The 13,395-nt window shown below is 47.2% G+C and overlaps 1 protein-coding gene across 6 annotated transcripts in view; it reads left to right on the top strand.

Annotated features, from left to right (window-relative positions):
- The window catches only part of AGAP1 (ArfGAP with GTPase domain, ankyrin repeat and PH domain 1), a 544,600-nt gene that overhangs the window by 333,448 nt on the left and 197,757 nt on the right, over nucleotides 1–13,395 (top strand). For all 6 annotated transcript variants that reach the window (XM_024752791.1, XM_024752792.1, XM_024752795.1 and 3 more), the window contains exon 10: nucleotides 12,644–12,748. In XM_024752791.1, the coding sequence (XP_024608559.1) occupies nucleotides 12,644–12,748 (105 nt within the window). The remainder of the gene's footprint in view (nucleotides 1–12,643; nucleotides 12,749–13,395) is intronic.

The raw sequence follows: 13,395 nt of genomic DNA on the forward strand, positions 1-13,395 counted from the left end.
GGATTTGTGGGTGATTAGCTCCTGGTCGAATCCAGTCCCGGCCGGCGCTTTGAAGCCGCGCCGTGTGATTTTCTCAGCGGTGAGGTAGAAATCGACGCGGCTAATGACAGGAAGGTCGTGCGGGTGAGCTGACCCGCGCGTGGTGCAGGCTTGGGTTTCGCAAATAGGGCATCCACAATAACAAGTGTGTCACTAACCCCGCCGTGCATAATCGAGGCTTTATAGGATTGTCAGAGATGCTGACAGCTCAATTAAAGTGGAACCCTTTGTACCCTACAACCTGGCAGAATGACAGAAATATTACTAACCAGAAAGGGGAGGGCATCGCGAGGGAGCTGCTTAGAGATCCAGAATCCTCACTGGTGCCTTGGCCTCGTCCCCCAACTCCCTCCACAGGCTGGAGCAAAGCTTCCATTTGTGGGATAATAGATCCTCTGGATGGGGGGCTAGGGACGCAGATATCACTATTCCGAAAAAAGAGCTCAGCTAAGAGGGGCTTCCCGCTGTTTCTATGGAAACATTCTAAACTAGGTGGAAAGTTAAAATGGTGGAGTCCTGGCAGAGCTTGCAGGTCCTGGTCGGACTGGTCCGTCTCCTTTTACCAACACTGACATCCAAGCCTCACGTGTATGAATTTGCTAGAATTGTTCTGTTTGAGGAGCATCTGGGGAAACCACTTAATAGGAATTATCTTCTTGCATGTAATGAGCGGTTGTTACTGACTTTCTTCGTTGACTTAAGAGTATTTGTCGTTTTTGTCCCACTTGCTTTTTCCTGTTAAACCTATAGTAGGTGGGTCCCTCATCCCGATGTGATTCAGTGGCATTGTGATTGAGTGGCGGGTTGTTACACCCTCCCTGCTTTTTGGTTTTAGGTTTGCGATGGATTGCTCTGCTATTTGGAGACATTCCGGATTTGGGGAGATAGTTTAGAACCAGGCACGTCTGTAAATTGGGGTGATTATTTAGGACTCACCGCCTGCCAGCTCCGGCAGACCTGGCGCCCCAGAACTCCCAGTCTGTTGGGGTGTGCTGTATTTGAGGGGCCTGATGGATGCTCAGGGAACACGTCCTACTGGGGAGGAAAAGTGAGACTCGAGCGAGCAGAGAGTTGAGAGCTGAAGATGCTGTGTGACGTGGGGACCTGCAGGGCATTCGTGGTGAGGTCCAGGCTGTACTACCTGCTGTGCTGGGTGCTGGTAGAGGAGACCATTTCTCCGTCCTACAGCAGCTTACAACCTGTTTGTACACCGTCGTACTAGTCTTTCAGGGCTGCCGTAACAAAGTACTGTTACGGAACCAAACTTGGGTCCCCTTGCCCGCACTGAAGCCAGTCTCCTGGTGCCCGGCTGTGGCGAAGGGGGAAGGGCAGCGTTTACTGCAGGGCACCAAGCACGGAGTCCAGGCAGCTAGTGCTCTAACGGCCTGAATTCCCCGTTGGCTTTCAGGGACAGGTTTTTAAAGACCGGGTGAGGGAGGGGGGTTGGAGGGTGTGTGATCAGCTCACGGACACTCTTCTGATTGGTTGGTGGTGAGGTCATCGGGAGTCAGCATCACCAGCCTGCTGGTTCCAGCCCATCTGGGGTCTGTGTGCTGGTGGGCAGCATGCAGTTAACTTCTCCCACCCGGTGTGGGTTTCAGTATCTGCAAAACAGCTCAAAGGATAAGACTTAGAATATTATCTGTAGCCCTTGAGGAGGAATTAAAGGCCTTGACTTTGTTTAATGGCTAAACTATTACTTTGTCTTGCTTGACTGTTTTCTTCCTGCATTTCCTCACTTCTCTGATTAAATTTATTCAAAACTTTTATTAAAGTTTTTCTACAGACAAGGGGCAGGTGGAGGACATGTGGGGCGGGAGGGCATCTGTCCCGGGAAGGCCCCATAGGGTCCTGCTCGGTTACAGTTCCACAGACTGGGAGCCTTAAAAGCAGGCATTTAGGGCTTCCCTGGTGGCGCAGTGGTTGGGAGTCCGCCTGTCGATGCGGGGGACATGGGTTCGTGCCCTGGTCCGGGAAGATCCCACGTGCCGCGGAGCGGCTGGGCCCGTGAGCCATGGCCGCTGAGCCTGCGCGTCCGGAGCCTGTGCTCCGCGACGGGAGAGGCCACAACAGTGAGAGGCCCACGCACCGCAAAAAAAAAACAAAACGGGCATTTATTTTCTCACAGTCCTGAAGCCTGGAAGTCTGAGATCAAGGTGATGTCCTTCTTTGGAGTCCTCTTGCCTTGGTTTGTGGTTGGCCATCTTCTCCCTGTGTCTTCACATCATCTTCCCTCCATGTGTGTCTGTGTCTGAATCTCTTCCTATAAGGACATCAGTCCTTCTGGGTTAGGGCCCATCCTACAGGCCTCGTTAACCATAGGTTCTTTAAAGGCCCTGTATCTCCAAATGCAGTCACATTCTGAGGTCCTGGGGGTTAGGACTTCACAATAAAAATTTAGGGGGGATATAATTCAGCCCAGAGCAACCATTATTCTAAGGGTCCAGGTGATGCTTGTTTCAGCAGAGGTTATGGAAGCCCAGAGCCCAGCTTCCATAGAGTGCTAGAGTGTAAGGGGGTCTTCAGCAGGAGTAAGGGGAGGATGCAAGATGGGAACTTGGGGGAAAAGAACAGAATTTGCCAACTTTAAATTAAGTCAGTTGGGACTTCCCTGGTGGTGCAGTGGTTAAGAATCTGCCTGCCAGTGCAGGGGACACAGGTTTGAGCCCTGGTCCAGGAAGATCCCACGTGCCGTGGAGCAGCTAAGCCTGCGCTCTAGAGCCTGCGAGCCACAGCTACTGAGCCTGCGCTCTAGAGCCTGCGAGCCACAGCTACTGAGCCTGCGTGCCTAGAGCCCGTGCTCCACAACGAAAGAAGCCACCGCAGTGAGAAGCCTGCGCACCGCGACCAAGAGTAGCCCCCGCTCACCACAACTAGAGAAAGCTTGCGCGCAGCAATGAAGACCCAACGCAGCCAAAAATAAATTAGTTAAATAAATAAATTTATTTTTAAAACATAAAGTAAATTAAGTCAGTGGCTGCCAATTGCTTCTTCATGGTTCCATATCCTGTAGCAGGGCTCAGCTACCTTTTCGGTGAAGGGCCAGATAGCTAGTATTTTATGCTTTGTAAGTCACACGGTCTTTCCTGCAACTCCGGAGCTGTACTGGGTGAAAGCAGCCCTGTGTAAGAATGGACACGGCTGCGTTCCGATGAAACTTTATTTACAGAAAGAGGCAGACGATTCCATTTGGCCCACAGGCCGGACTTTGCCAGCCCCAGTGCTGCAGGATTCCCAGCGCTAGCAGTCTCTGTAGGGTGCGCTGGCGTTGAGATTCCTGTTAAAATGGGGATGAGCCCAACGCTCAGGATTATACATCCAACGCTCCTAACAGGGAGTTTGCTAATGTCATCTCGGTCCCACGTGTAAGTGATGGAAGGATGTGAGGGGAGGCGGGCACAGACTTCACGCCCTGCAACAGACACTTCTGTGCGTGAATTTCCACTCCTTTGGGTCCAGGCACGCTCTTGGTAAAGTGTGTATTTGTTATCTGCAAGGGACAGCTTAGCATAATGAGAGAGCAGGAAGAGGATGGAGAGAGAAGTTTCATGCTGGAAGAGTGGGCTGTCGGCGGAGACACAGCGGGGAGTGACACCCAGCTGGAGGGGCTTCTGCAGGAGCCCCTGACAGGGGAGGAGAATGTCCCTGTCCCTTGTATGGTCGTTCGACTCCTGTGCTTCCCCAATTTCTAGTGATGAAATGTACCACTCACCCAGATGCCCTTTCCTAGTTTTTTTTTTTTTTTTCTGTAAGTCAACAAAGCATAAGTGAGCCACGAGTATAATACGTGTTACAGGAAATATCTCGATGGGAATAAAAGTGCTAAATGCGAACATCGAATGATTGGTGATCTTACTCTTTGGATCTCAGGTAAAGATGCCAGCTTTTCTCTGCGACATTTTAGAAATTCCATAGAAAACCTTTAACTGCTATCACGAGAATCTACTCAAAAGTACTAAGAACGCGAATCATAAAGTCACCGAGGCGCCCTTAACGAGTGTTCATTGTAGAACCAAAGAAGGACTCAAACCGCACTTCCTTTTTAGAAGCAGAAATGCTAAACATTTCTGAACTTGTGTGGAATGTTTCAAACCCTGGAAAAACTATCGCCGTTTTAAACTTGGTAATTAGGAAGCTGTTGGCACCCCCTCAAGTGCAGCAGGGTAATTCAGTTTATATCACTGCTGAATCACACATGGCCTCTCCTTTGCTTTCAGTCAGATGCATGCATGGCCTCCAGTGGCTGTTAAAGCAGATGAGAAATGCTGCCTCAGAGCAAAGATCAGTGCTTCGTGTCTGTCGACGGTCTGATCTTTCCGTGGCGCAGCCTGCAGCTGGCTGGTCCTCCGTTGCCTCGTAGGACCCTGGCTGGCTGTTAAGTGTTCCCCCGGTGTCGTGATGATCTCCGTGCTCGCAGACGCCAACGCCACTGGTCCCTGCAACTCAAGACAAAGACTGATTTGCCTGCTTTAGACCCCCAGTCTCTAATGCAATCAGTACATCTTTGTTGGTAAATAATTGCTATCGAACAGGGTTTTAATATAAATTTATGAGTGGTGTTTTATCACAGCTTGGGGCTGCAGCGGGCACGGAGTGATGGATTTCAGGTAGCACTTACATTCATTACGTTAACTTTGTAAGTTATTTAAAGCTTGTACCCTTAATAACATTGCTGTTGGCTTTCAATGACCGCTTGGGACTACGCAGAGAACACACATGACTAATAAAGAGATTGCATCCAAAAGACAATTCTCCTCTTTGCTCCACCATAGAAAAAGTTCCCTGAGCCAAAAAAGCAAGAAATGCCTGCCTAGAATCTGATGTTTTGGTTGTAGATCATTAAAAATCAGTCTTTCTGATGCATCAGTAAATGAATGAGCTGGTAGCAATTAGGTCAACGTTTGCCATTTCTAAGTAAGAGAAGAGGAATATTTGAGATGTCACAAAGCCCTTAAATTTCTTACTATGCAAACGAGTAAAAGATGTTAAAGCTTTGAAATTGGTCTGGAGGGTGAAACGATTCACTGGGAGGTGGTGTAGCTTCCGGTTATGAGTATAGACTATCGCTCCCGGCTTGCCCCACTGCACTGGTTATCTGTTGCTGGTAATTAACCCAAATCGTAGTGGTTTAAAACAGTAACCATTTTATTATTGCTCACGACCCTATGGGTCAGGAATTTGGAGCAGGGATGTTGGGGATAGCTTGTTTCTGCTCCACAAAATGCCGTCTAGGGCTGAGGCATACAAGATGATTTCTTCAGTCACATCTGGTGCCTCAGCAGATGTGGCTCCTGCGGCTGGGGGTTGACGCCAGCAGGTCGACGACCGTCGCGTATCCAAGACCCCGATTCTCCTCCATGTAGTCTCAGGGTCTCTCCCTTCTCACTGTCTCCCTAGAAAAGTGGTCCAGTTTCTTAAAAGGATGCTAGGGCTCCCAAGGGCACAAAAGCAGGAGCTTCCAGGCCTTCTCAAGGCTTCCGCCAGAACAGTAGCGTCATTCCCACCATATTCTACTAGTTAAGTTGAGTCTGAGGGCCTGGGGTGACAGAGTGAGCTGAGTTTTTGAGGGTCATCTTTGGAGACTAGCTACTTCGATCTGCCCTCCCACGTGCAAAATACCCTCACCCTGTCCCCAGATTCACCAAGTCTCATTCCATCGTGGCATCTGGCTCAGGCTTGAATCCAAGACTGTATCTACATCAGGTGCACATGTAGATGAGGCTCCTGGGATATGACCTTTCCATCTGAAGACCAGGTACTCAAGGGACAAGTTACCATACGCATAAACACACGCACGCACGCACACACTCACGGTGCTGACACCGGCACAGGAGAACCACAGCAGGTACCTTATTCCAAAAAGGAGGAGAGGGACAGAACACCTGTAGATATCACTGGTCCACAGCACAGGGTATGTTCTGCTCCTAGGGGCATCCTCCTTGGCCCTGGGCTCTGCTATCTGAGTCAACCTTCCTTCTCCATAAGAAATGGCCTGTGTACAGCTATGTAGCTTTCTCAGCCTGTACTTGGGTTGAAAGCCCAGGGCCTCTTTTCTCTGTGCTTTTTATTTTATTTTATTTTTAATAAATTTGTTTGTTTGTTTATTTTGGCTGCATTGGGTCTTTGTTGCTGTGCGCGGGCTTTCTCTAGTTGTGGCGAGCAGGGGCTACTCTTCGTTGCGGTGCGCGGGCTTCTCATGGCGGTGGCTTCTCTTTGTTGCGGAGCACAGGCTCTAGGTGCACGGGCTTCAGTAGTTGTGGCACGCAGGCTCAGTAGTTGTGGCTCACGGGCTCTAGAGTGCGGGCTCAGTAGTTGTGGCGCACGGGCTTAGTTGCTCTGTGGCATGTGGGATCTTCCCGGACCAGGGTTTGAACCTGAGTTGCCTGTGTTGGCAGGCAGATTCTTAACCACTGCGCCACCAGAGAAGTCCCTTCTGTGCTTTTTAATCCAAAGTGGTGTAATTCCTTTAAAAGCCTTGTGGGTGTCCTTTGTATCAAATTACAAATTTGGTCCATTAGGCAAAAACCAATCCACAGGTTCCTATCTCTGATCCATAGGTCTTCTGGTAATGGGAAAGGTCTACCTTAAATCTTTCTGAGTTCTCAAGAAGGGGGTCTGACTGCCACACTCTTGGTGGGGTCTTTATTCTGAGATCATATCCCCTGCTATTCCCTGGATTCGATCTTTGTTCTGAGGCCAGTTCTTACTCTCAGAGTCTTCTACTGCAGGAGAAGCTGGGATTGAGAAACAGTTTTTCTCGTGGTCTGGTCCAGTGAGGTTTTTAAATCAGAAATATTTTTTCTAATTCTGCTTGAAAACTACCTTGATCTCCTCTCCCTCCTCCCAGACTCATCAGAGCAGTTAGCGTGTTTGGCATTCTGCTCGGAAATCTTAACCAGGTCCATGCAGGGGTTCACTGCGCATCCTGGCTGTGCTGCACGTTCCCACAGGGAGCAGGTCTGCTAACTGTCCGTCCTGCCAGCACACAAGGCGGACCCCTTTCTCCAACCTCAGGGAGCATTTTCCTCACGGTCCTTCCAGCTGTTCAGTCCCTGCCAGCCTCAGCCAGCTGCCTGGTTGCAAGCCAGTGACATGTGTTTTTGATTTTTGTTACAGCAACGCAGGACGCTAGTTCTGTTTTTCTAGTCTATTTTTGCCTAATACTCTACCCCAATCCCTAATGATTTGAAAAAACTATTATTATTTCTCCTAAGTCTGTGGTTCAGGACTATGGACAGAGCACAGCATGGCTACTTGGTCAGAGCTCCCCAAAGCAGAAGCTGCCAGGATTTCTTAAGGTGCAAACCCAGTGTAGGTAGCATCACTGCAACCGCTACTGTTGGTTAGACTGAGTCTCAGGTACCCCTGAGTCAGTGTGGGATGATTTACACGGGGACACGAAGCCTGGTGCGTTGGAAGCTGTCTTGAAATCAGCTACCAAGCTGGCTGTGTGAGTTGGGCAAGTTACATAGCCTCTCTGTGCCTCAGTGGCCCATCTGTAAAATGGGGATAGTCATAGTAATTACCACCAGGTCATCATAAGCTTTCAGTGAGCTAATACTTACTTCTAAGGCTCTTAGAGCAGCATCTGGCTCACAATGAGCCCAATATTGTTTTGAAATAAAAAATTGTAAAAACATGCATAAGCCATACGAAATTCAAATAAAGCATTAACTGTAATTGACGTCTACACTGGGGTAGCCGGTCCACAAGAAACGATCTTAAACAGGAAATCGTTTTTACATGTACAAAAGTGGCATCTGAAAGATAGACCAAGTATACATTTTGACATTCCGCCGTGTGGTTTTGCCCTGGGTCACACAGAATCAAAGAGACTTAGAATCAGAAGGGCCATTTACACTCGCTGATGGGAGCTGCCCACCCGTGTGTCTCTGGCAGAGCGCCTTCCGGCCTCTGTCATCTTCTAGCTTGTGGAATCAGGGCTTCGTGTCCTTCAAAAGTTTAAAATGAACTATTTTTAGGGTTTTCCATTTTCCTGGTAGTTAGAGTAGAAATTGTGTAAGTCTGGGGTGGCAGAAGCGTGGGGGATCCAGTCTAGGGGCTCAGCCTGCAGTGAGGGGCTGCTAGCATGTTAGAGCATCCTGCTTCATCGGCAGAAGTTTGTCCACAGGGAGGTGATAGGTTCTCTCCCTTCAGCACTTTGGGGGATGCTGCCTGTGCTCAAAAGGAGAGTCTCACCATGTCAGAGCGCTGGAACCTTTTGCTTTGGGAGGAGTCTGGGGCTAAGAACGGGCTTGGCTGCGTAGCTATGTGACATCTCATTGGGTCTTTGTGGCAACTGTCCTTGGTCCCTGAAAAGAAGGGCATGCTGGGAGCAGGCTGCACTCCAGAGTTACAGACCAGGCTCGCCCCCCGGAGGGCAGCGGAGCCCTGCTCAGGCAGCTCTAGGGGTCCAGGCCCATGGGTTCACTGTCCCCAGGGATTCTTGATCAGGGTGACCCCGGGCAGGGATCAAGCACAAATATTGGTCTAGCAGATTCAGGATGGAATGGTTTGACTTCCAGAGTCTCCTGTGATTCTGAAATTCTGTGATTCCCACTTGATACAAATACTCTCTAAAAATCAGCGTTCAGAATTAATTTAAGAAAAAAAATGGAAAGAAAGCAAAAGGAAACACATCTTTAATCCACAGAAGCTGTTTCCTGAGTCTCCTCGTTTGAACTTCAGTTAAACCTCTGATTACAAAAGTTCATCCTGCTTTGCTGCCTCCCACGCCCTCGACTCATCAAAGACCTCGCGTCTCATCATGTTTTTCAGGATGGGGCTCTTCTTATTATTTATGGAGAGACCACACAGTTTGCTGGTTTCTCCTAGTGTTTTGCATGACCTTTTCTAAAGGTTCACACATGTAAGTGCAGAAGCGGACCCTGACGTCCAGAGCTGTGGGCATTAATCCACAGCCCTGGGCTTTCCCGGGACTCCCCTTCCAGGAAGTGCAAGCCTGTGGATGGCTGTCGTCTGGGTGATAGGATGGAGGTCCCACGTGGCCCAGCCGTGGGAGGGCCAGCACCTTGGTCCAGACCCCGCTACCGCCTTCTGCTGACTCTTGGCCGGAGGTCGCAGACACAGAGGTGCCTGCGTCTGGCCTGCAGACGTGTCGGGTTTGGCCTGAATTACACGCAGATGATGTATAATCCATTGCTGACATTCTAAAGTAAGGAGCCGTCACTTAAAGCTCCAGTTTTTCTTCTTCTCTTGGGTCATCAGGAAATCTGGAAATGCAGATGCGGACCCTGCATTCCCTGCTCAGTCCAGGGCGCCGTTCCTGGACCGTTGGCTCCGCTATGCGTCGTTGACCTTCTCCACCCCATCAAGAGGTCTGGCCTTCTCCACTTGCAACAGCCTGACCACCCACTTCCTGGGATCTTTTAGTAAGGCTGGAGATTTGCTTCCATAAATCCTCGTCCCGGTCTCCCCTCTCTCCAGGACACTCAGAGTTTAGGGCATTTTCAGGGTACTCTTAAGATTTAGCAAACAGAAAGCCCTTCCTCTGGATCCATATACAATGTGTTTTCAGGAACAGATTTGAATTTGTTCATGTTAGAATGGTGCTTATCTGTTCTTTCACTGCGTGAATGTAAAATACCAGACCGAGTGCTACTGGTATTTTATATTCCCTTGCAATCCTGGATTCTCAGTGCCCTCTCAAGAGAGGAACCGGACTGGAGGTGCCTGCCAGGATCCTGGGTGACCCGCCGCTCTCAGGTTTGGGTTTTGTGCCCTGGGAGGACGAGCTGGTGCTTCGAGACTGAAGGCTGTAGGCCAGGCAGTGGTGGGGACACTGGTCAGTTTGACCATTGTGGTCATTGTCCACAGGCCAGAACTTAGCAGCTCAGTGTAATTAATGGCAGGAATGAAGAGAGCACGGTGGCTGGTCCTGTCACTTCCCATCACTAACGAGCTCCTTTACCTCTGTGGTCAGAGTACACGTCTGTAACGAGGGAGCCGTCATAACTCTGCTACCCCTGCCCTGCTTCTTACGGGGAGCGAGTGAGAGAGAGAAAAATGACGACACTTAGCAACGCATCAGCCCCTGCTAGCACTCAAGCCGCTGAAAGAAAAGTGCGCCTTCCCTGGTCCAGCTCTGCCCAGACCCGCGGCTGGGCGACCCCATCTTGCGCGCAGCACGACATGGGGAGCCAGGCGGCCAATCGGTTCAGTCTCTACTGCAGTCTTGGAGTGGGCTGTGAGGGGTGGGATAATAAACCCAGCTGGGGCCAAGACTTAAGGGCCGAAATATGGTTCCTAGGCCACCAGGGTGTTCAGGTCTGCTGAATGTTGCAGCATTTGAATAATCAAGATTTGGATTTGAATTCTTTTTTTTTCAACAAGATTTGTCAAGACTTGGATTTTTTTTTTTTTCAACAAGATTTGTCAAGACTTGGATTTTTTTTTTTTTCAACAAGATTTGTCAAGACTTGGATTTTTTTTTTTTTCAACAAGATTTGTCAAGACTTGGATTTTTTTTTTTTTCAACAAGATTTGTCAAGACTTGGATTTTTTTTTTTTTCAACAAGATTTGTCAAGACTTGGATTTTTTTTTTTTTCAACAAGACATTAAGTTTTCCTAGGACCAAACAAATTGGCCTAATTTAATTTCCCAGAAAACTATGACGTCGTCTCTTCACATGGCCTCCTGATAAATTTTCCCTTTATTCCCTTAAGAAATAAGTCTTTATACCTTTCACCAGGGAGCGTAGGATTTGCTCTTGAAAGTGCCCACGTGCTAGCTGAAAGACTTCTGTACGTCCCTCTGCACGGAGCCCCGGGGTGTGACCTGAGGCCTGCATTTCGTTTGAGGCTGGAGGAAAAGCTTTCTGAGGCCCAGGGCGGCTCTCAGCCACCAGTGACACGTAGTAACCCCAGCCCCTGGTATTGTTGGAATTCCAGCTAAAATGGATGGTGGTGGGAAAATGTGAGCCTTGCAGAAGAACTTGTGTCCCGTTTTATTATGCTGAGTTTTAATACCTTAGAAATCCCACCAGGGAGGGACATTTCATGATTTTAAGTGTTGCTTTTTCATTGTCACTAATTCATTGTCACCAGTGGTGACCACCCCTCTCCCACTGGTTCTTACTACGTCCTGGAACTTGCGTCGCCTTGGTTTGTAAGTAAAATTTTCCTCTGGGCCTGCTTCCCTTTGTTGGTCTCAGTGCCATGTTTGGTGTATATTGGTTGAGATTCCAAGAAATCAAGGTCTGCAGCTTTATGTCACGTGCTTTCTTTAAGTAAGAACTTGGAAAGAAATGCTCTTCCAAAGGTTTACTTGTGGGTTGCCTCAAACTTTGAAATATTTTCTTTCAGCGACAATGAACGTTTGTGGTCGGAGTCCCGAGTTGGTTCATAATCCACTATATTTGTAAACTTTGGTGTAAAACTAATGTCACAATATTGGTAATTAACTGGAACTTAATTCTATTACATAGAAAAACGCTTACTTGATTTTTTTCTTGTATTTTGGTTCCGATCAAGAGAGTCAGGAGGTGGATGGAGGCTGGTAAAAATTCCCAAGGGGACTCAGGCTGCCTCTGCTTCTTTAAGGTGTCGGATTCTATCTCAGACTTACAACATTCTTTCTGCCTCGATCTGGGTGAATTCACTAGCATTAGTCTTATGTGTTCTCAGTCATAATCCTCATTATGTAGGTTTATAAATGGGCAGCAAGAGGAAGGGCAAGGAAGGAGGTTCTTCTGTTTTCTTTCTTTTCCGTGAACAGGAGTTAGACGAACCCAGATGTGAAAGCTCAAGTTGAAATTGACTGAGTATGGAAGGCGCGAAGCCCCAAAAGGGAAAGAGAAAGTGCAAAGTCGAGGTGCTGGGCCTGGCAGAGCTCAGGGCTGCCTTCGGTTTTCTTAACTCAGGAAAACCTACAAACAAGGCAGAAGGTTGGCTGGGAATTGGTAGTTAAAACAAGAATAAACTCTCATCAGTCATCTAAGGAAGACTGGATCAAATATACTTCCGAAGTGTGTTGGTTTCCAGTTTTGAATGGTTTTCAAGAAGCCCTAATGTGATTTCATTAAAAATGGGTTAAAGTAAATTATACACAGTTCATCTATTAAATGCCGTTGCTAAGTTTGCAAATGGAATTTCATTTTTAATAAATTAAGATCTGAAATGAAAAACTATAAAAAATGTTATTTGTAAATATCATAAGGTAAGAATATGGTTACTGTCTTATTTTTAGAAAAGGAAATGCAGGTTCCTTTTTAATACCTTTAGGGGCTCCATGTGCTTATAACTTAGCTATAAGAAAAGGTATGATGTAGCACATCAGGATGGTTTGTATTATGTTTGTTGAACCAATGGCGTATCTTAGCACTCATTAATGGCATAAAGTTAAGTTTTACACACACATACACAAAAGGAAATCGGTTGACTATAAATATATCGTATGAAAAAGAAAGGAGAAAATCAAATTACCAAGTTAAAAATGTGTCATTTCCATTTGAAGATGGCATAGAGAAAATGAAAGTTTAACAATTTAAAAATTACCTATGTGCCTGCTCTTTTTTTAAAAAATGGACCCAGGACTTTATCATTTATATTTACTAATTTCTGTCTGCCTCCTTTTTCCTTACAGGGCATGCTGCTGAAGCGAAGTGGCAAATCACTGAACAAAGAATGGAAAAAGAAATACGTCACCCTGTGTGACAATGGTGTGCTGACCTATCATCCAAGTTTACATGTGAGTATCGCTCCTTCGGAGAAATTAGCAGGTGTTGGGCGGGGAGGGGCAGAGGGGGTCCCAGCACAGTCAAGCCTTTCAGCTCTGTTGGAGGTTAAAGTAGTATTTAAATGAGAGTAAAAATTTTAAGTGAGAGTAAAAAGACAGGAGCAAGTAGTAAAAGAGAAAGGAGAAAAAAAAGGAGATCTGTCTGAAAATCTAGACTAGGGAACCCAGGGTCCGCTTGAGCAGCTGAGAACCAAAACAAGAATTACATGCAGTTCATGAGTCAGTTTTTATTGTCCGATAAGAACACGTACCAGTTTGTGAGGCAAGTTCGTTTTATCTGTGTAATAGAATCTCTTATACTGGTGATCTTTATAAGATAGATTAAAAGACAATTAATTTCATCAGTGGGGGGAAAGTAAACATTCCACCCACGGTGAGCTCTTTTAGAAGTGGTAAAACCTGAAGACGGGGTGTAATGCCTATTCCAGAACGACACATTCCCTGAATCCTGTGTGGTTTATCTGCCTTGATGTAGACAGACGCGTAGATTAGAATATATAATATTAGCTGGTTGTTTGATTATATCACGTTGTTAAGCTTTTCATTTTAAATACTTTAAAAAAGATTGTGCAGTGACTGGCAAGAAGTTAGAAATAAAC

This window comes from Neophocaena asiaeorientalis, unplaced genomic scaffold (genome assembly GCF_003031525.2).
Source record: "Neophocaena asiaeorientalis asiaeorientalis breed wild unplaced genomic scaffold, Neophocaena_asiaeorientalis_V1.1 scaffold294, whole genome shotgun sequence".
Classification (NCBI taxonomy): Eukaryota; Metazoa; Chordata; class Mammalia; order Artiodactyla; family Phocoenidae; genus Neophocaena; species Neophocaena asiaeorientalis.